The following is a 20,948-nucleotide window of genomic DNA, read 5'->3' as shown; positions in this document are numbered from 1 at the left end:
TTTCCACGTATTACTGCCCTGTTACATCACAGATGGTTATTCTTCATCACTCCTTTGGATTTATCTCATCGTTTTCTTTCTTTTAATTCACAGTCACAAATCCTCCACCACATCCATTCATCACTCTCCACCACAAGCTCAAGCCTCCAGATCCAGATTGCCTCTCCTTTAGTGTCTCTATGGACACCGTACCCTCAGTCTTTTTGGATGGCATCCCCGACCCGTCTGTCCATCACCTTGTAATCCCTGCTTCAGAGATCCATGGAAAGAGACCACACTGATAATACACACGGTAGTAGCAAAGGATCAAAAACGTTATCAGAGCTGCTTGTGGCTTTCTCACATGGTTAACAAAGACATAAAGGAGCTGCTCCGCACATTCAGATATCTTCTGTATTCTCCTTCAACTCTTCTTTTCATATTTCTTAATTCAGATGTTTTTCAAGCGGCCACCAACTCCCAACCATCTTCCAACTTCTCCTCCTTGTACGGCGAAAATACCCCATCCTCTCTTTTCCACTAACTCCTAGCCAAGACAGAAATCATGAAAAATCACTTAAAGAAAATTACAATCGAGTTTCCTCTTTAATTTTAGCTAATAAAAGGCTGAACAAAAACCATTTAAACAAATGTGGCATTTCCTGATGCTAGACAAAACATCCTTTATGTCAATCAAGTCAAACTTTATTTATAAAGCATTTTTTAGACATATGTAACACAAGAGATTTAAGTATCCAGAAACTGATTCAGGAGTTGGTCAGTGTTGTCCAAAAGGTAAATGTTGTCCAATGGGGTTGATCAGCCAGAAAAAAGAAAAACAAAAAGGATACTCATGGAAAAAGAACTCCAATGAAAATGGTGTTTTTAACATGTTTTTGTAACATCTTACTCATGATGGATGATATTAATAAAGACAATTAGGATTCAAAACTGCCTTTCTCAGTATTTCTTTATTCAAATAGTTGTGCATCAGGAGCAGACAAAAAAATGCAGTTTAAAGAACTTATAGATGTGGCGCAGCTGTTATGGTGGAAAAGCCACAAGTTCCCTGCTCTGCTCCATTCTGATGCATCCACTTGTAGACTATTTTAAATCTTTAGATTTAAATCATGTTTATTTAGGCAAACTGGCCTTGTTGATGGCAAAATCCTAATTCACACAGCCCCTCCACAGGGTTCTGTTTAACTGCCTCGATATTTTGGTTGATCTCTCCCCCCACATAGTTTTTTCTTTGCATTTCTATGCTGATGACAAACAAATCTTTTTGTATCATCCGCCATTAGATGTGGCAGTGTGATCACACATCTCCTACTGTTTCAAAATGTTCTCCTTAAATGGGAGAAACACATCTTCACATCATGATCCTTCTGCCAGCCCTTTCAAACAGCACAGCTTCACCGTTAACATTAGGTTCTGAGTGACCATTGATTCTGCTTTTCTTGGCCTTAAACTGACATGTATTAATCAAACCTTTACTGAAAACAACAACGTAAGCAATTTTTCCTTTTATTTAAAAATAAATGGAGGTCTATTTATAACTACTGTGCTCGTTTTTTGATCTATTGTAAAAGCATTCCCAGTAGTCTTTTTTATTATGGCTATGCCCTTTTTAGGCGAAATCAAAAACACGTGTCGTTTTCTGGGACATAGTTTCTGCAAACCGGCAGGAGTTGTGGGTGAAAAAAATTAAATCTAGGTCTGACATCCAAAATTGTGTTTAGCTGTAATTTTTAGCATTATGAGACTATAAAAGCTACATAGTTGTTTTTTAATTTAAATGCCCAAATTTTAAACTTTAAAAATAAATATTTAGTTCTAAAGTGTAAAATCAAAAGTCGCCTGAAGGTGGCAGCAGTGAAAACGTCAGTCCGTTGCAAGTCAAAGAAGAAGAAAGTCGCCATGACTAACATTAAAGTAGAGGAAAAGACCTCAAAATCGGGTTGTATTTCAGCTCTAGAAGCTCCGACAATGTCTGGAAATGACGGCGCAGACAAAGCTGAGTCTGGGTTCACGCAGGACTTGAAAAGCGTTCTTGTTACCAGCGTTTTAAACCTGGAAGAGCTCGACATCGACCTGTACAGGTAACACATAGTACAGAGTTCCGTCACTTTTTCCTGAAAAGAAACGCGCAGTTCAGGAACATCACGGAAAACTCAACTATAAAGTAACCCGTTAGCACGGCAGACAGGTGTATGACCAAACGCCGTTCGTTTTTGTTTTCTAAATGCTAAAAACATCTAGCTTTTTGCCAAGGAAACACTACTTCAATTTAAACGATCTTTAATTTATTGCTTTTCATTATCCATTTTTATCAACTTAAATTATTAAGTTTGTTTCATATAAAAAAAACACATATTTTTTATAATTACGAAACACTGAAAACGTCAGAGTTCGGAACTGAGCTTCTGTGTATTTAATTTTCTCGCTCTTTTTGCTAGCTTTATTCCTGTCACTGAAATGAAAACCAGGATTTTTAACTCCTTTACATCGTTCTTATAAACTATGTTTTGTATTGTGTTGTAATACATCAAATTCAACTAATTCAAAAATTACCGTGTGATACATTTAGTGATGTTTTGTTGCGATGCTGACGTCAGTTTTGATTGTTTTTACTTTTATTTTGCAACTAGTGGAAGTTTATTTCGGCTTTTGGCTATTTGAAGGCTGTTTCCGGTGTTTCTCCTGTTGACTTTTGTTCGGGAGAATGACATTAAGTTACATGGGCTGGGAATAAATATATTATATTATATTATATTATATTATATTATATTATATTATATTATATTATATTATTTATTTATTTATTTCTGACCATCATTGCATTTTTTTTTAACTTATCTTTTTCTGTATCACTTTCGCCTGTACGCAGAGAAGTCAGCTCTCGCATCCTTAACTCCTCCACAGCTGAGGTCTTTTCTAATGCTTTTAACCTGGTCCTTTCTCCGTGTACTGATGTTAATACTTTATTATGTAACTTTAACCGTTATTGTCTTTCCATCTTGGATGAAGTCTGTCCTGTTAAAACTAGACTGGCTCCTGTCACTAAGGTTTCCCCTTGGATTAACAATAGTATTCGCCGTCTCAAACAATTATGCAGGAAAGTTGAACGTTTATGGAAAAGAACTCACCTAAATGTTCATCTCCTTCATCTTAAGGATCTTTTAGTTTCTTTTAACAATGCTGTTAGAGATGCGAGGGCTGCATATTTCACTAATCTCATTTCCAAAAGCAGAGGTAATCCTAAAGTGCTGTTCAACACTATTAGTGATATTGTTATGCCCAGTCCACCTGCCGTTCCCATCCATTCAAATGATGATTGTGAAAAGTTTTTATCATTTTTTATTGAAAAGGTCAGATCTGTGAGAAGCTCTCTGTGTCACACAGCTGGTCCTGGCCCTGGTTCTTTTCCTGGTCCGCCTCGTCCTGTGATTTTAGACACTTTCTCGCCTGTTTCCCTCCCTGAGCTAGTCAGATTAGTTGGCACAATGAAGTCATCCTCTTGCTCCCTCGACACGTTGCCAACTTCTCTGCTCAAAGATGTCTTCCAGTCCATTGGTCCCTGTGTCCTGTCAATAATGAACTCGTCTCTGCTGTCTGGTCAAGTCCCTGAGCACTTTAAGGAAGCTGTTGTACTTCCTCTCCTTAAAAAACCTGGGCTTGACCCCTCCCTCTTGAGCAGTTTTAGACCCATTTCTAACCTTCCTTTCATGTCTAAAATTTTAGAAAAGGTTGTTGCCAAACAACTTACAGCTGCTCTCGACAGTCATGGGATATTTGATCATTTTCAGTCAGGTTTTCGCAGAGCTCACTCCACTGAAACAGCCCTTCTCAGAGTCACTAATGACATCCTGATGCAGGGTGATGCAGGAAAATGCTCTGTGTTACTGTTATTAGACCTGACCGCAGCCTTTGACACTGTGGACCATAACATCCTCTTGGACAGGCTGAAAAACTGGGTTGGGGTCTCCGGATCAGCCTTAAACTGGTTTTCATCATATTTGACTGGCAGATCTTTCTCTGTTGTCTTCTCCAAGTTTAAGTCTTCTTCTGCTCCTCTCACTTCTGGTGTGCCCCAAGGCTCAGTTTTGGGACCTTTATTGTTTATTTTATATCTGCTGCCTTTACAGCATATTTTAAGTTCTTTTAATGACATTTCTTATCACTTTTATGCTGACGATATTCAGCTTTATGTGTCTTTTAAACCCCAGGATGTTTTTAAAATACAGACTTTACAAAAGTGTTTGGACTCAGTTAAGAGCTGGATGAATCACAACTTTCTCCAACTCAATGAAGCCAAAACTGAGGTCCTAGTTTGTGCTCCTGACAGTTGTCTCCCCAAGATAATCCATGAGCTCGGCTCACTTGCTTCTTTTATCAAGCCCTCTGTCAGGAACCTAGGTGTAACTTTAGACCCGGTTTTATCCCTGGACTCCCATGTCGGGTCACTCGTTCGCTCTTGTTTTTATCATCTAAAAAACATTGCAAAATTGAGTCCAGTTGTGTCCCGTTCTGAGATGGAGATGCTCATTCACAGTTTTATATCCTCCCGTCTCGACTATTGCAACTCCATCTTCACATGTTTAAGTAAAAAATCTCTAGAACGGCTCCAGATTGTCCAGAACGCTGCTGCTAGGCTTTTAACCAATTCATCCAAGTTCTCACACATCATCCCGTTGTTAATGCAGCTGCACTGGCTCCCCATTCACTACAGAGTGCATTTTAAAATCCTGGTCTTAACATACAGAGCTCTTAATGACCAAGCACCAGTCTACATAAAAGACCTGGTGCAGCCATACACTCCCAGCAGGTCACTGAGGTCATGTGACCAGGGTCTGCTGGCTGTTAAGAGAACCCGTTTAAAGACTAAAGGAGACAGAGCCTTTGCCACGGTGGCCCCATCCCTCTGGAACTCTCTTCCTCTCAGCCTCAGATCTGTGGACTCGGTGTTTTCTTTTAAAAAGCAGCTAAAAACATATCTTTTTAAAATAGCTTTTTCTTAATTTCTTTTTAACATGTGTTTTTACTGTGTTTTACTGTTGTTTTATCGTGTTGTACTGTGAAGCACTTTGTGATTTTTATCTGGAAAGGTGCTATACAAATAAAGTTTATTATTATATTATATTATATTATATTATATTATATTATATTATATTATATTATTATATTATTAGGGGTGTGACGATAAATGCATCACCGCAGTTTATTTTATTTTTTTAAAGTTCTACATATAGTGCGTGATTGGAACTGTAACAAACATATTAAACACATTGATCTTTGCTGATAATTTACTTTTTCTGCTAGTCCTGTGTTCAGACTTTAAGGGCTTTTGGGGGAATCCTTTTATTACTGTTTTCCTTCACTCCCTCTTCTTACACACGCGGCGGTTTCAGCAACACAGGAGACAAATTTACTGTGTTCTCATTATTAATTTCCATTGTATATATTATATTATATTATATTATATCATATTATATTATATTATAATTGTTTGTCATAACAAATATAGCAGCACCTTTTCCCTTTAGCGTTGTGTTGCTAAACAAAGAACAATGTATTTTTGTGTTGTTTTTTTCCCCCCAAAGGCTGCAGATAGAAAGGATTTCTGGTTCAAACATTTAGCAAAGATCTCTGACATCCTTGACTTATGTTTAGCAGTTTTTTTTGTCGTCCTCAGGGGAAGACATCACTGGGTGCCCCGCACTCAGAGGCTCTTTGGAGGCCAAATCATTGGTCAGGCTCTGGTGGCGGCAGCCAAGTCTGTTGGCGAGAACCTATACGCTCACTCCCTGCACTGCTACTTCGTACGAGCAGGTGGCACATCAACTAATGCTTTATTTTGCAGCACCAAAATGTAATAATCTATAGATAACATTTTTTTTCTCCTCTGTTTTTCATGGACGTGTTGTTTTTTTAACAGGGGACCCAAAGGTTCCAGTGCTGTACCAGGTGGACCGCACCAGAGATGGCCGCAGCTTCACTGTTCGCTCTGTGAAGGCCATCCAGCACGGCCAGCCTATACTGATCTGCCAGGCGTCCTTCCAGGTGCTGCAGCCCAGCCCTCTGCAGCATCAGTTCAGCATGCCCGTAGTTCCTCAGCCAGAGGAGCTGCCCACTGTGGAGGAAATTATCCACCAATATCTCAGGTACATTAATCCAGTTTAGTAGTTTGAGATCCCCCAAAGAGATTTTCAGAAAGAAAAGAAAAAATATTTAACAAATTATTTGTATCTTTTTTCTATTTTTGAAGAATTAGCTATTTCTAGTGGAAGCCTTCCTGCCATTTTTGGTGTGGGTATGCAGTAAATAGATCTACCTGAGCATAAAATTCACAACAAAACACAGCGTGAAATATAACTTAATTTTATTTTTAAATAATTAGAATGTTTGCACTTGAACAGCTGTTAAGCGTGTTCAACTACTTTCTTTAGCTAATTTAGCATCATTTAATTTAGCTAACCTGTCCAACATGACTTTTTATACCTGTCAAACGTTTACTTTAGCTATGTTTTGCTAACACATTAGCATACAATCAGCAGTTTTAGCATCTCATTAGGGTCTTCCTTTCTTTAGCTAATTTAGCATAGTTATTGTTTAGCTTTTTCAACTTGCTCAGCGTACCGAGCTTATTTCAGTGGGTTTTAAGTTTTTTGCTTTATAACATTTTAAGTGCAACAGATTTGTTTTCTCTACACTTTTAAAGTTTATATTAAATTTATATTGATTTAGCATTTTTAGCAACATGAATGTATTTTTTTTTTTTTTTTTTTTTTTTTTTTAAACTTGTCCTGTCCAACAGCTAGGCAAACAGATGAGAGCTGAGGGCCTCTTGTGTTGGACATATTTTATTTTAACAAGAGGGGTTATTCATCTTCAGACAAACCAAAGGTATGTCTGAATAAACCCCTTTTGTAATTGAGGCCAAACTTTATTAATTTCAATCATGTTTGAAAATCTTTGGTGTTGGACCGGACGGAAAAGGAAAGAGGGGAAGAAGAGAGAGGGACGTTAGAGAGAGGGGGGGGTAGGAGGGTGATAATAGGAGGGGAAGGGGGGTAAGACCATGAAGCAGCATAGAGCAGGCAGGTTTACTGGTTGTTTATCGTTACGGTACGGTTCAAATGTAGTACAAAAAGGGCGGGGCCTGTTCACACACACTCAAATATTATCAACACACCTGCTAGCCGCAAAAATGTCCACAGGTCAACATGCACACAAAACAGATAGTGTTCACGAACGCATACCTATGCCTTTAAACCAACTAGTGTGAAATCTTTCATTCATTCAATCATGCAAACTATTAGTGCAAAGGTGAGCTAACACCTGTGCTCAGGTGAGTGTTTATGTTCTTCTAAAATGGATGGTGGAATGTGAAAAGAAGGAGGAGGAGCGCCCAGCCACCCCCACACCCATACCCCCGCCGCAGCAGCAGCGGCAGCCGGAGCCCCCCCAACGCCACACGGGAACAGGCAGGGAACAACCGCCCCCCGGGCGACCAAGACCGCCACCCAGGCCAGGGCCAGCAGGACCGCCGCGAGGCCCCCAGAGCCAGAGAGCAGGGAGGCGCAGAGGGAAAGAGAGCGCCGCCCCAGCCCAGCCAGGAAAGCAGCCCCCCGCCGCGCCGGAAGAGCCCAACGCAGGGCCCCACCGGAGAGGGACGCCCACAGCCCCAGACGAGCACCCCACCACCACCCAGGAGTTCCGGGCATCCCCCCGCCCCGACCCCAGGTACGAGCCAGGACCCCCCAAGGGAGACCCGCTCCGCACTCCAGGCAGCCACCCACCCGGCCCACGGTTGGTCCAGGTAGGAGCAAGGCAGGGGCCCGCCGCCCCCGCCCAGGAGGGGGGAACCCCGGGGAAAAAAGGGCGGCCCACAAGGGATGTTATAAATATGGCCCGACCAGGCTCGGCCATGTTGGAAGTTTGGCGGGGCCCAGCGTCCAGGGGCAAGGACCAGGACCCACCCCCCAGGGACACGAACACCCCCGGCTCAGGTGTAATATGAACCCCCCCACCGTGCGGAGAGAGCACCGCCGGGCCCAGGGAGCCGGCACCCAAGGGACACGGCCGCCATCGCCAAGGGGCCCGCACCCCCCACCAGGGAAGGGGTAGGGGACAGATGGACCCAGGTCCCACCTTCCTTGTAAAATGTGTGTGCGTGTATGGGTGTTTGAGAGGGTGTTTGTGTGCATGTGTGTGTGTGTTTATGTTTGAATGTATATATTGAAGGGGGAGGGGTGTGTGTACTAAGGGGGGTGCAGTTAAAATTGGCGAGTAGGGCACTAAGGGGACATCTCCTGATTACTCACAGTGATGTCCCCTCACCCTCCACACCAAGGGGCCCTAAATGTCTAAGGTGCGGTTAAAATTGGCGGGTAGGGTGCCAGGAGGACATCTGCTGCTTGCTTGCAGTGATGTCCAAGCACCCCCCCTACCAAGGACCCTACATGTCTAAGGTGCAAATAAAACCGAAAGAGGGGGGGCCCACTCCATACGGCAACCATAGGAGGGGGGCCACTCCCAAGTAGCCCCCCCCCCAAGGCGCATCGCAGGCTAGACCCCCCACCCCCTCACCCTAATATGAGGTTATATAAGGAAGGGGGTAAGTTGGGGACAGCTGGTAGACTGTCCCCCGGTGGTCAAACAGCCGTCCCCCAGCCCACCCCCAGCAAAGGGGCCAGGGCCACCCAGCCCAGGGGCCCACCCCCGGAGGCGCCGACACCCCAGGCCCGGCACCACCCACCCCACACAGAGAGAGAGGAGCCAGAAAGCGTCGCCCCCCCCCGGAGCAAGCCCAGGCCCCCACCCCCAGACGCCGGCCCTAGAAGAGCTCTGGTCAGGCCTCGACGGGACCGAGGAGGCCAACCGGCCGAGGCAACCACTGATTGCCTCAGCGGAGACCCCGACCCGCTAGCCCCCCCCGACCCGTACTAATAATGGGACCCCCTCCCCCCCAGAACGCCCCCCCACAGGACAGGGCCGACAAGCCCCCCACCCCACCCCACCCCAGACCCCGCAGCCGAAGCGGGTGACACCCAGAGCGACCGGGGGCCCCGAGAGGGTTGTCCCGTCCCGTCCCAGAGCCAGGGAAGGGCCGATCCCAGCCCCAGGTGCAGATGGGCAGCCCATCCGGCGCCGCTGGGCCCCCCCCACCCGAGCAGGGCCCCCCGCCAACCCCCCCCAGCACAGGCAAAGGGACCACCCCCCCAAGCCAAGCCAGACCACCACCCCACCCCCCCACCACGCACCCCCACACCCAAGCCCAGAGGACCACGCAGCGCCCCAGCCCGCCCCACCCAGGCACCGGACCCGACCCCCCGACCAACGGAGCCCCCCACCGCCCCCCACCGCCCCAACATGAATGTATAATGACGGTGTATTTTCTTAAATAAACGTTTTAAACTGTCCCTGTCATTAGCTGTTCTGTAACCGTGTGGTTCTGCTAATGTGGGCCCTCACTCAATAGCCTTGTTTCTGCTGAGCAGTCCAATATTTTGAGCATTTTCATTAAAAAGTTGACCCATTAAACGTTTCAAACTGTACCATTTTTGGTTGTCTGTCCTTAGAAAAATGGAACGGAACAGTTAGGAGCCACTGTCGTCACACAGCGAAACCCATTTATTGGAGGAGACAAAAGAGGACGCCAGACCACCGCCAACGTTTCCAAACATTCGATTTATTTGTCTTTCAGTTTTCGGCTGTATTGCTGCAGGCAATCTTCTCTAAAACAACATTAGATGACTTTTATGAAGCACCAAAAGCCAATGAGCTGCTGGATGACCTCCATTCTTGTTGTTGTTAGAAACGAGGCTAATGAGAACTCTTCTCTGTATGTTTCTGCATGTGTTTCACAGTAAACCAGACCTGACGGAAAGTGCAAAGGTCGGTCTGAATAAAATTCTGGCGTCCGAGGTCCCCATTGAGATCAAACCTGTCAACCCGGCACTCTTCTACAGAATTTCTCCGGGAGAGCCGAGACGTTATTTTTGGGGACGTGCTCGGGGTTATATTGGTAAAATGCTTGTATTCCATATTTGTATTCCGTACTGCCTCATTTCTCACTTAGTTTGCTGATGTGTCGTTGTATTTTTTGTTCAGGTGAAGGTAACATGAAGCTGCACTGCTGCGTGGCTGCATACGTGTCTGACTTTGCTCTGCTGGGCACGGCTCTGCTGCCGTACTCTAAGTACAAGGCCAGGTTCACTGCCTCCCTGGATCACGCCATGTGGTTCCACAGCACCTTCCGCAGCGATGAGTGGATGCTGTACGAGTGTGAAAGTCCATGGGCAGGTGCAGTTCAAGTCTCATCTTCTAAACTCCATAAAACACCTGCCCAGATGTAGAATTACAGGGAGAAAATGGCTCTGACTAAACTCAGAGGCTTTGTCTGAATTCCCTCACTACTCACCACTTAGTGCACCAAATGGGGAGATTTGTCAGGGTGTCCGAATCTACAATTCCAAAATCCAGTGTCCTGGAAATTTCCCAGAAGAAATAACCCAGCACTAATAAATGTTTTAGGAGTGAGCGAGTAGTGAGAGAATTCGGACACTACCAGAGCTTGAACAGTCTTTTGGTAACAACGCGTTAGAGTAATTGTCAAAGCATTTTCCTTCCCATTGGATGACAAATTCTAAGACCTTTAGCAGTTGTTGGTCGCCAGAGAAAGTTGCTAATGCACTTAAAACTATACACAAGTAACACGCAACCCCACTGATTGTTAAAATAACTGAGTTTCCTGAACTTTAAAATTACTGGTGGGCAGTGGAAGGAGGAACTTCAACACAATAATTTTAATGTTTTTAACATCAAAATCATACTGTCTGACAGAGGTGAGCAGCCCTACTTACTGCTGATTTCTTGGAATCACCTGATTCAGCAAATCGGATACGGGGAGCGAAATGAGGAAAATTAACAGAATGGTAGATCCTGAGGATCGTGGTTTGATTTTGTGATGATGCTTAAAACCATTGAGTTAAAAATGGAGGAGTTTTACATCCCAGTCAGGATTTCATATCTACTTTTTCTATTAAAAACTCACTTAAAAGGCTGCAAATGTCTGTTCAGATCAGTTTTTAATACAAAGACGTTAATAAGAAGAGCTCAAAGTTTGAGTTCCACACAGAAAATAATCTCACCAGATTTTTTTTTTAATTCCCTTTTTGTCTTTTGTGTTTGCCCTCTACAGGGAGCAGTAGAGGACTGGTTCAAGGTCGACTGTGGAGACGAGACGGTGTGCTGGCTGCCTCCTGCGCCCAGGAAGGAGTCCTGAGAGTCAAACCAGTTACACAGACCAGCAAACTATAGGCCATTACGCCTAATGCATTTTCATGCAGATTCATGTTGATATAAATAATATCATTGTTATTATGGAGAGCCTTGATTAAGACATTTATTTAATTGTAAAAAAAAAGATTGCACTTTACATAACCTTAAATGTTGACATCAAAAATATTCAACATTCAATTAATTTTATTTATATAGCCCAATATTTACAACAATAGTTGTCTCAATGGGCTTCATACTGGTAATTGTGTAATAAACCTGAATCATAAAGAACATAGAATTCAATAGCTGATTGCTAAATTAAACTAAACAGACTAAACTAAACTGTGCAAGGATTTTCACTTTTAGACTGGTGAAAGTGAATAAAAGACTTCCAGGACATAATGATGCCCCTAAAAGCTGAGAAATTGAAGCAATAAAGCAAACCCAAATGATGGCAACATTTTGAGAAATGTATAAAAATACTCTGTCTGTGTGTGGGGGTGGTGGGGTGAAAAGTTGAGGCAACTCTGATTTGAATGGAATCTAAATGAAGTGTGGTCAAATTTAAGACTGGAATTTACTTTCATCTTTTTCATCTATTAGTGAGACTTTTGTTTTTTAATTGTTGAAAAACTGACCTTTTTGTTTCTGTGATTGTGAATCTGTTTTAATACAATTAATGCAAACATTGCTACTGAGACAATTTTGTAAAGTCTGCTTGATACTAAATTTTAGTTGCTTAAAAAAGGTTTTTAAAATGAAGTTTTATAAAATAAAAGCACTGATGAAACCGTTTTCTGTCATGTACTTTACTGAAGAGCTCACTGAAAAATCGGGTTAAATGTCATTGCAGTTCATAATTTTAAGATTAAAGTCAAAATTATGAGATATAAGTCAGTTTTGTTTGTTTTTTAATGTCAGAAATCTGAGATAAGTCAGAATTTCTCATTTCTTCTTCGCCTTATTTTGAAAGGGCGTTGCATCCGCTTGGTTACTATGCAGTTGGCGCCCTTGGTTACCGCTATTTTCCAACTATTCGACGCTTTCTAAGGATCTTTAAGATACATTTGATTTTTTTCTCAAGAGAGACATTCCAGAGAGACTTTAGTCTATAACGGAAACTTGTCCAAGTGTCAGGTAAAGCAAGGCACGAACAACCAAAGAAATAATAAGTTAACTTGCTAACATAAGCTAACGGTTGTTTTTAGCTTTTAGCTAACCTGAGCTTTCCAATCTGTTTGTTGTATGCTAACTGTAAGGTATACATTATTTAATATATTCTTTATGGCTGTGTTTTGTTTGTTAGAATCGCTTAAACGTAGTGCCTGCAGCTATTGTTGGGACCACACGTAGCTCCTCTCTATGGCTAAGCTAACAACAGTGACGTGAACGATGTTGTTGTACAAATTGTTTACATCATCATGTTTTCCCAGATGTACAATGGAGAAAGACCAAAACTGCGCTATTGCATTTAATGCGTCCAAAAGGGAGCTGTTCACCTCTAATAATGGATACAAGTCGATGCAGAAGCGGCTTAGGTCTCAGTGGAAAATCCAAAGGTAAGGCAACACGAAAAACTAGCACTGACTGTTGGGAACACAGTTGTCTACCTGTGCCATCTATAATATAAACGGTCTCTACCTTAAATTCGAATCTATTTATTTATTTGGCATCCTACTGAAAGGATTTGGTTTAAATTTTGATTTAAAGAGAGGGAAAAGGGAAAGATTACAAAAATTAGGTGCTAAATGGTTGAAAACAAGCCAGGGACTAAATGTTTAAAATCGTTTCAGGGTGATTTCTTAAATGTATTGTGTAAACAACATATTTATTCATTACTCAAATAATGCATATTAACAGAAGCATGTATAAATATGGTGGTTAATTTACCTCAGAAAGTGTTGTGATCTGTTGTGAAAAAGAAGCAAAACCTGCACACCCTCTTCTCCTTTTTTTAAAGCTTTATTCTGTAAGGACCCGGTGGACCAGGGGTCTGCAATGGCTCCAGGGCCACATGTGACACTTTTTTTTACCCCTCCAATGTGGCTTTCTGATTAAAGACCCCCCTCCAGTCATATTTTGGTCTATTATCGGTGGTCTTTTATTTATGATTATGCAGTTTTTAGCCAAAATCAAAAAACCTCTGTTGTTTTCAAGCACATACTTTTAACAAAGCGGCAGTCATTTATTGAAAATTCACTTCTGAGGTTTGGGCAGGACTGCTGGTGAGGAACACAGCATGCCCCCTCATCCTTTCCCCGTTACTGAGAGCTCTCTGTTTACACACTCACCTGCTAGCTTACAGCCCCTCACACATCCAACCTAACATTACCCTTGCAACAAAAACAGCGAGCTATGTCACAGCTATTTTGCCGTACAGTTTTGAGCCCGATGCCAGCTCGGTACGAGGAAAACGAAGACCTTCATGTATGTAGTTGAGTGCAAATGGATGCATCAGAATGGAGCGGAACAGGGCTTGGCATTGTAGCTTCTACACTATAAGCTTATTCGTATGGCATTTTTCCCCCTGCTCCTGATTCATAATGATTTGAATAAATAAATTCTCAGAAATGCAATTTTAAGCTTAATTTTCTTTATAAATGTCCCCCATCATCAGAAAAATGTCACGAGAACATGTACAAAAAACCCACCAAAAGTGCATTTTTTATCAGAGTGGGTCTTTAAAGCCCGAGGGTCAGCTACCCTTCTAAAACTGAAAACTCGGTTTCTTAGGATTAATTACGTTTTCTTATTTATATGATAGTGGAACCAGTTATTAAGGTAACTGGCCTTTTGTGATAAAGCACCAAATTTGACATTATTGTAGTCGATCCTGTTTGAGAAAAGCATGTTTGCGACAACATAACTAAAAAAAAATATATATAGAGAGAGAGAGAGTATTTTATAGGTATCACTTAAGTTAAAAGATTGCATTTTGTGCATTGACATCCCACATTTTCAGACTGAACCAATAAAATATTTTTTTAACGATTGAATGTATTGCCGTCATCTTTAAAAATGGCCGCCATTTTGGCTTTTACTCATGGCAAACAAGCTTTTTTGAAAAAGTGGTTCCTGAGGTACATCAATACCAAATTTGGCTGCTTTTACCACAAAATGCACGTTTTCTATGATAAATCAACCTAACCGGCTAAAGCCCCAGTGGTTGGATAAAAATAGAAAGTTGAAGGTCAACACTCTTCAAGAACACAACCTGAAAGAAATCCTGTTGTGAAAACATTGAACCGAGGCTGTTCAGATTGCTGTGGTCATCTCTGTAGGCTTCATTTGGGAAATTCCCTCTCAACCACATTTTGTCTTTAGCAGCATAAAGGACGAACTCTCTGAGGAGAGGCTGAAAGGAGTGAAGCTGTGGGTTTCCGCTGGCCCAAGGGAGAAGTTCTTGGCATCTGAGGTGACAGATCAGGAAAACCAGATATTTTTAGTTGAAGGGAAAGGAAGTCTGACCTTTGCCTGGGATGTTTGCAGCTTGAGGTGCTGAAGCATTACCTGGACAGTGGAGGAAACATGCTGGTCATGCTGGGCGAAGGAGGAGAAACGAAGTACGACACCAACATAAACTTTCTCCTGGAGGAGTTTGGAGTCGTGGTCAATAATGGTAAACGTTAAATTGTGGCGGGAAAAAGTTGTTTTTTGCTTTAAAATATTTGTCACACTCTCCTTTTCATTAATTGCTTCAATGCTACAGATGCTGTAGTGAGGAATACTTACTACAAATATTTCCACCCGAAGGAGGCGCTGGTGTCTAACGGTGTACTGAACAGGTGTGTATTGAAGAGGTCTCCCTGGATGTTCTCACTTAAACATTTCTACTCCAGATATTCCCAGTTATTCCCAAATGTCAATCATATTTTTCCAAACCATTGACTGTATATAAGCACTGGACTGAAAGACCCCTCCCCCTCGTATTCGAAACAGGAAGTGCATGCTGGTTCCAAGAAGCCAAAATCCCATTCATTCTTTCATTTTCTGAACCCGTTTTGTCCCTTTCGGGGTCACGGGGCTGCCTATCTCATGGACGAAGGCCAAAATCCCATAGACTTCTATAGAGGAAGGAACAGCTATTAATCAGTCATGATCATCATTTCTCAGAATACCCATTATTGATCTGCTACCTTAGTTTAATCCACATTTTTTTTCAATAGTTTTTTTCTTTATTTCAAGTTCTTCAAGTTGTAAAATGGCTAATCAAATCCCTAGGTGGTGCCTGCTGACCCCCATGTCAAATGTTCGAAATAGAGATAGGGGGATAGGGGTGTGGCCTTCCAGGAAGCTCACTCCTGATTGGTGAGTGTGGTTGCCATAGAACTCAGACCGATTCAAACTAATTGCTGCTTAGTGATGATGTCCATCATGGCAGTGCCCACATCATGGAAAAATGGAGACTGAATTCACTTTATTTTCGTTAGAGTCGTTTTCTGATATGTGCTATACAAACAAACTTGCCTTGCCTAAAAAAAAGTGAGAAATCATATTCAGTATTTCTGATTTAGGTCAAGCAACAAATGTTTTTTTTGCACAGCCTATAATAATTGGCACATTTCTAACCATTCCCGCTGATCCTTTGTGTTTCTTTTTCAGAGAAATCAGTCGAGCGGCTGGAAAAGTGGTCACAGGAGTCATCGAAGAGGAAAATGTTGGAAACAATTCACAGTAAATATATTTCAGTATTTATCCAGCTTTCAAAGCCGTCTTTATTTTCTTTTCTTACAATGACACTGAGCTTGTCTCTTTTCCTTTACTCAGGGCTCTGACGTTTGTGTATCCCTATGGAGCCACTCTGAACGTGATCAAACCCGCCGCCGCCGTTCTGTCCACGGGTTCCGTCTGCTTCCCGCTCCACAGGCCCGTCCTGGCCTTCTATCAGGGGAAGGTCTGTGAGGTTTTCCTACGGGTTTACTGACCAATGCTTTTTCATCTGACAATAAATAAGAAATATAGTAATGTGACAGCTATCTATTATTTTTAAAAATTAAAACAGTCACACTTTACAGTCCCATTGCACACACACACACACACACATTCAGTGTTTTGCTCAAGGACACTTCAACACAAGTGAACCACAGCCATCCTTCTTTATTGTAGAACGTTGGTGCACAGTTCTAGATGCTCTATCTGTCACTATCATCACTGTCACCATTTTTAATCAAATTGAGGCTTAACAGGATGCATGGTGGTGTAGTGGTTAGCGCTCTCACAGTGGAGAAGGTCCTGGTTTGAATCCCGGCTGGAACCTTTCTGTGTAGAATTTACGTGTTCTCCTGGTGCATGCAGGGGCTTCTCCAGGTCAGGGTTCTGCAACCCCAGGATCCGGAGCCATGTGTGGCTCTTTGGATACAAAAAATAAAAAGCTTTTAGTTTTAGAAAGTAACTGTAAAGTTCAAAGTAAGTAAGTAGTAAAGCATAGATAAGTAAAGGAAAAAAACTCCAACTGTATTCAACTCATTCACAAACATTTGAAGGACAAACTCCAGACTTCGGGAGCTGTAATTCTATTCAGTCTATCAATCTCTCGTAGTTAACCAAAGTTGAACTGAAACATTTTGATAGATTTTTGAGGGGTCAGTAAAAACAACCAGAATTCATCCTTAAGGCACTAATTTTTGAAAAAAATGCAAGGATTTTTTTAGTTCTGGTTCAAAAAATGCGGTAACAAGTCACTTAATTGGCTCTGATTGAGTTAGATTTATAGATTTCTGGCTGAGATCCACCACAAATAGTAAAGGAATTTTTTTTTCACTGCTAACATTAAACTATATTACTACTACATTTGCTGCATTGAGGTGATCTTATGTGACACTGGGTGTCTTTTATTTTGAAAGGAAGTCATGTGATCCTCTGTCAAAAGTTATAAAATATTTCATATTTTGAAAATAAGACTATTTTTCATTCATGTTTATGTATGTAAAAAACATTACTTTTTATATTTATCACAATAATGACAATAAAATAGAAATCAGTGTCTTATTTTGTGGGTTGTGGTCTGGTGAGAAATCGACCCAAATGGCTTTTTAAATCAGGAAGGTTGCTGACAACAGTTTCGTCCCACAGTCCGTGACCCTGACCAGGTCACGGTGTACCCCGCCTTCGCCCAACAGTAGCTGGGAAAGGTTCCAGCAGCCCTGTAACCCCAAAAAGGATTCAGCAGGTTCTGAAGATGGATGGATGGATGGATGGATGGATGGATGGATGGATGGATGGGACTAAACTGTTTGCTTGACCTGAAGGAACACTGACATCCATTTGTGGTCATGTCAGAGTGCGACTTCGACAGTGGTTCAGCTCCTCCTGCAGGCTGCAGGTCTGCCTTCTTTTTCACTTTGAGGGGGCTTTCCATCCATCTTCCAAACCTGCTTAATCCCTTTTGGGGTCACGGAGTTGCTGGAGGCTATCCCAGCTACTGTTTAGTGTAGGTGGGGTACACTTTGGACGGGTCGCCCCATCGCAGGGCCGCACAATCGCTAACAGAGGTGACTAAGGTTTGGTGTGTCTTACAGGAATCTGGCAAACTGGCCGTCTCCGGCTCCTGTCACATGTTCAGTGATCAGTACATAGACAAAGAGGAGAACAGTAAGATCTTGGTGAGTTCTGCTGACAGCTAAAGTGCTTTTTCTTTTCATTAAAAAGGCAGATCAAAGTAACGACAGCTCTGTCTTTGTGCCTTGTTTCATTCCAGGACGTCCTCCTTCAGTGGCTCATGACTGACAATATTCACCTGAATCAGATCGACGCTGAAGATCCGGAGGTTTGAGCACGACTCGCTAACAGGCCGTCAGAACTGATGGGCCTCATTGAGCTGATTTTTCTGTCCTTCCCTGCACCCCACAGATCTCCGATTACACCATGCTGCCCGACACAGACTGGCTGTCTAAACGGCTCCGATCCTGCTTGCAGGAGGGGGACGAGAGTCCCCGAAACTACACGCCCCTCTTCGTCATGCCTCTGTTCAGTCTGTCCACAGACACTTTGCCTGAAGTCATAAAGTACGAACTAAAACCAACGTCAGCCGCCTGCTGGTTTGGATCATAGTTAACACGCTTGTTCTTTCTTTCTTTAGCGCCTATAAGCAGCTGAATGTCAAAAAAGAGCCGCTTCAGCTGATCGCACCCCAGTTTGAAACCCCCCTCCCCCAGCTCCAGCCCGCTGTAAGTTTCAACAGTTTGAACACCTCCGATTTATTTTTCTTAGAGCTTTGTGATTCTTTTGGGGTTTTTCCCCCACATTTCTTCTCAGGTTTTCCCACCCGCCTTCAGCGACCTTCCTCCCCCCATGTTAGACCTGTTTGATCTTGATGAAGCATTTTCATCGGAGAAAGTGCGCCTGGCGCAGCTGACCAATAAGTGTAAGACCTGGGCCTCATTTATAGAAACCCTCTATTAATCCATTTTAAAAGCGTTCCCAGTGGCATTTTTAGCCAAAATCTTTCCAAATTCCTTCACTGCTCACTTCCATTTTTTCAGGGTGTCTGACTATGCAATTCCTTAATACAGTACACTAGAAATTTCCCAGGAGTCTCTGCAAAAAAGGTGCATCAATACTCACTGGATTGGCGAATATAGACCACAATGCATTTGAACAATTTTCAATGTAAAAGTAGTATTTTAAATTTTCTTAACCAAAGTGTTCATCTTCAGAACAATGAGTTTAGCCTTCATTAAATGTTCTTAGTTTATAGAAAGTTGCCTCGGATTTGGGGGTGGGTCTTTAAATGCATCATTTAGATTAATCCCTCAAGCTTTTCCCCTTTGTTTTGACTAAATTAAATCCTCTATACTTTTGTAGGTACTGACGACGATCTAGAATTTTATGTTCGCAAGTGTGGAGAAATTCTTGGCGTCACACCCAAACTGGGCAAACAGGTGGACGCCAAACACATCTTGGAGCACGTGTTTTTCCAAGTGATTGAATTCAAAAAGCTCAACCAGGTGAAATTCCTAAATTAGTCAGATTTATTGGGATGTTTGCACAAACTGAATGTTTTCTTTTCTTAAAGGACCACGATGGAGACACAGAAGCCCGCCTGACTCCACCTTAACAGCTGTGTGGCTTTGAGAAGCAGCATTGTAAATGTTTTGTACAGTTTGTTAAAATATTTCCTTTTATTTGGATAAATTTAAAATAAACTTTGTTCTGAGAACACGCTGTGCTCAATGCCATTGATTCAAACTTTTCAAACTTCAGGGGCTGAATGAGGCGTTTTTGGGCTCCACACCTGCTCCTGTGAGTTGGACTCCGTGCAGAACATGGGGCTGTTCTCAGCTTTGATCAGGGACACGTCCCAGGAGGTCTGCGATGCTGTGAGGTCTCCATAGGACTGGTCAAAACAAGCAGCATTTTTGGGCTTCTGGAGGAGGATTTGCGGGGTGGAGATCTTTGCCTGCACCGGAACGCACAGTTTATTGCAGGCATCTGCCTCCTGAGCGGTGGAGCCGTGCAGCGGCAAACCCAGACAGGGAGAGACTATGTCAGAGAGGCAGAGCGACGCCAGCATGGACGCCTTGCTGTCAGACCAGTCAGCCGCCGGGTCGCAGGACACCTTGGATGTGGAGAGCTGGTCCAGAGACAGAGCGGCCAGTAAACTCTGTTCTCCAAAGAACTTCTTGTCAAACTCTGACGGAGAGGAGCATTGAAAGCTTTTCAGATCTGGAATGGGAGATGCTGCATAAATGGAGGACTCTGCTCTCAAACTGTTCATCAGGGAGGAGGGGGAAAACCTTACCTTGTAAGACACAAGTGCTCTCCATCTTGTCTGGAGATGTGAAGGGCTCAGTCTGCTGGGTTTTAACCTGCCTCTTAATTGTCCCAGCTGGAGGCTGATTAGCTGAATGGAGACTTCCTGCTGCATAGGAAGTTTTGCATTTGTGTAATTTCTACCAAATATAATATACCCAACAAAAAGTACTTGTCATAAGAAAAAGATCAAAACATGACAACACCATAAATTAGACATAAATTAGAGTGGTTTTCTTTTATTTTCAACTGTGGGATGTATGACAAAATGAAAAAGAAAAACATAGGGAGTTCCTAAAAATATGCTCAAAAATTCCTGAAAAATTAGGAATTTGAGAACAGAAAAATTCCTAAAAAGAATTTAAACACAACATATTGAATTTCATGTAAGTAGTTTTTCTCTGGGGAAATTCACCCGGCGATAGTGCCCTAGAGTTAACCATAAGTACATGTATTCCCCTAAACTAATACACTATTTTTTAATCATAATATTTTGATATTTATATCAGTTTGATAGGTCATTGTATGAATGTCTAACTGATGATTGTATTGTTTTTGTGTACTATTCTTATTTGATTGCTTTAAATAAACCATTTTCTAATCCAAATATTTGAATTTTGTTTAATTTTCTTATGTGAAATCAAAATTACAAGTAAACTTTAAAAGTCAAATTAAATTACAGGCCTAAATGAAGCTGTTCGCTGATCTTAATTAATGAGAACTGTTCTATCCAAATTTTTACTGAGATTGAGAAGATTGAGCTTAAAAGAAAAGTTATAAGATGAACAATGTTTACCTTCAACTCGCAACAATCATAAAAGACCTAACTATTGACTAATCATTTTATCTTAGCTTATAAGAAGAGTTCACAAATATTTTATATATTCATATACTGATTCATTTAAAACTAACCTTTTCATTATTTTTTTTAA

At 42.1% G+C, this 20,948-nt stretch overlaps 3 protein-coding genes across 6 annotated transcripts; 2 read left to right on the top strand and 1 right to left on the bottom strand.

The window, feature by feature from the left end:
- Positions 1-1,849: 1,849 nt before the first annotated feature.
- acot8 (acyl-CoA thioesterase 8) lies at positions 1,850-12,060 on the top strand. Its single transcript, XM_023955105.2, has 6 exons — positions 1,850-2,081; positions 5,675-5,811; positions 5,918-6,143; positions 9,852-10,009; positions 10,096-10,287; positions 11,186-12,060. Exons 1-6 carry the CDS (start codon positions 1,900-1,902, stop codon positions 11,302-11,304), a joined length of 1,014 nt encoding a protein of 337 aa, XP_023810873.1. The 5' UTR covers positions 1,850-1,899; the 3' UTR covers positions 11,305-12,060.
- A 169-nt stretch (positions 12,061-12,229) lies between these two features.
- ift52 (intraflagellar transport 52 homolog (Chlamydomonas)) lies at positions 12,230-19,931 on the top strand. 4 transcript variants are annotated; one of them, XM_011475264.4, is made up of 14 exons: positions 12,230-12,402; positions 12,699-12,824; positions 14,593-14,680; positions 14,755-14,884; positions 14,975-15,050; positions 15,868-15,939; positions 16,033-16,159; positions 17,784-17,867; positions 17,963-18,031; positions 18,115-18,269; positions 18,344-18,431; positions 18,520-18,628; positions 19,069-19,211; positions 19,280-19,931. In XM_011475264.4, exons 2-14 carry the CDS (start codon positions 12,706-12,708, stop codon positions 19,319-19,321), a joined length of 1,302 nt encoding a protein of 433 aa, XP_011473566.1. In that variant the 5' UTR covers positions 12,230-12,402; positions 12,699-12,705; the 3' UTR covers positions 19,322-19,931. The 4 variants fall into 4 exon arrangements, with proteins under 4 accessions (XP_011473566.1, XP_011473565.1, XP_020559052.1 ...); XM_011475263.4 differs by having other exon boundaries at positions 12,234-12,402; positions 14,590-14,680; XM_020703393.3 differs by lacking the exon at positions 12,230-12,402 and adding an exon at positions 12,420-12,524 and having other exon boundaries at positions 14,590-14,680.
- Positions 19,357-20,132, bottom strand: LOC101163484 (uncharacterized). The gene is made up of 2 exons (XM_078947547.1): positions 20,006-20,132; positions 19,357-19,896 (listed from the first exon to the last, which is right to left on the bottom strand). Exons 1-2 carry the CDS (start codon positions 20,028-20,030, stop codon positions 19,457-19,459), a joined length of 465 nt encoding a protein of 154 aa, XP_078803673.1. The 5' UTR covers positions 20,031-20,132; the 3' UTR covers positions 19,357-19,456.
- Between the last annotated feature and the right edge of the window lie 816 nt (positions 20,133-20,948).

Source organism: Oryzias latipes, chromosome 5 (genome assembly GCF_053564925.1).
Source record: "Oryzias latipes strain Hd-rR chromosome 5, Olatipes_Hd-rR_3.1".
NCBI classification, from domain to species: Eukaryota; Metazoa; Chordata; class Actinopteri; order Beloniformes; family Adrianichthyidae; genus Oryzias; species Oryzias latipes.
This window is presented reverse-complemented; position numbering and strand designations above follow the sequence as displayed.

Coding starts and splice junctions, on each gene's coding strand:
- LOC101163484 (XM_078947547.1), bottom strand. CDS start 20,030: ATGGAGAGCACTTGTGTCTTACAAG. Junction 19,897..20,005: donor GAGCACTTGTGTCTTACAAG/GTAAGGTTTTCC, acceptor CCTCTCCGTCAG/AGTTTGACAAGAAGTTCTTT.
- ift52 (XM_020703393.3), top strand. Junction 17,868..17,962: donor AGGAGAACAGTAAGATCTTG/GTGAGTTCTGCT, acceptor GTTTCATTCCAG/GACGTCCTCCTTCAGTGGCT. Junction 18,270..18,343: donor ACTTTGCCTGAAGTCATAAA/GTACGAACTAAA, acceptor TTCTTTCTTTAG/CGCCTATAAGCAGCTGAATG.
- acot8 (XM_023955105.2), top strand. CDS start 1,900: ATGACTAACATTAAAGTAGAGGAAAAGACCTCAAAATCGGGTTGTATT. Junction 6,144..9,851: donor ATTATCCACCAATATCTCAG/GTACATTAATCC, acceptor TGTGTTTCACAG/TAAACCAGACCTGACGGAAA. Junction 10,010..10,095: donor ACGTGCTCGGGGTTATATTG/GTAAAATGCTTG, acceptor TTTTTTGTTCAG/GTGAAGGTAACATGAAGCTG.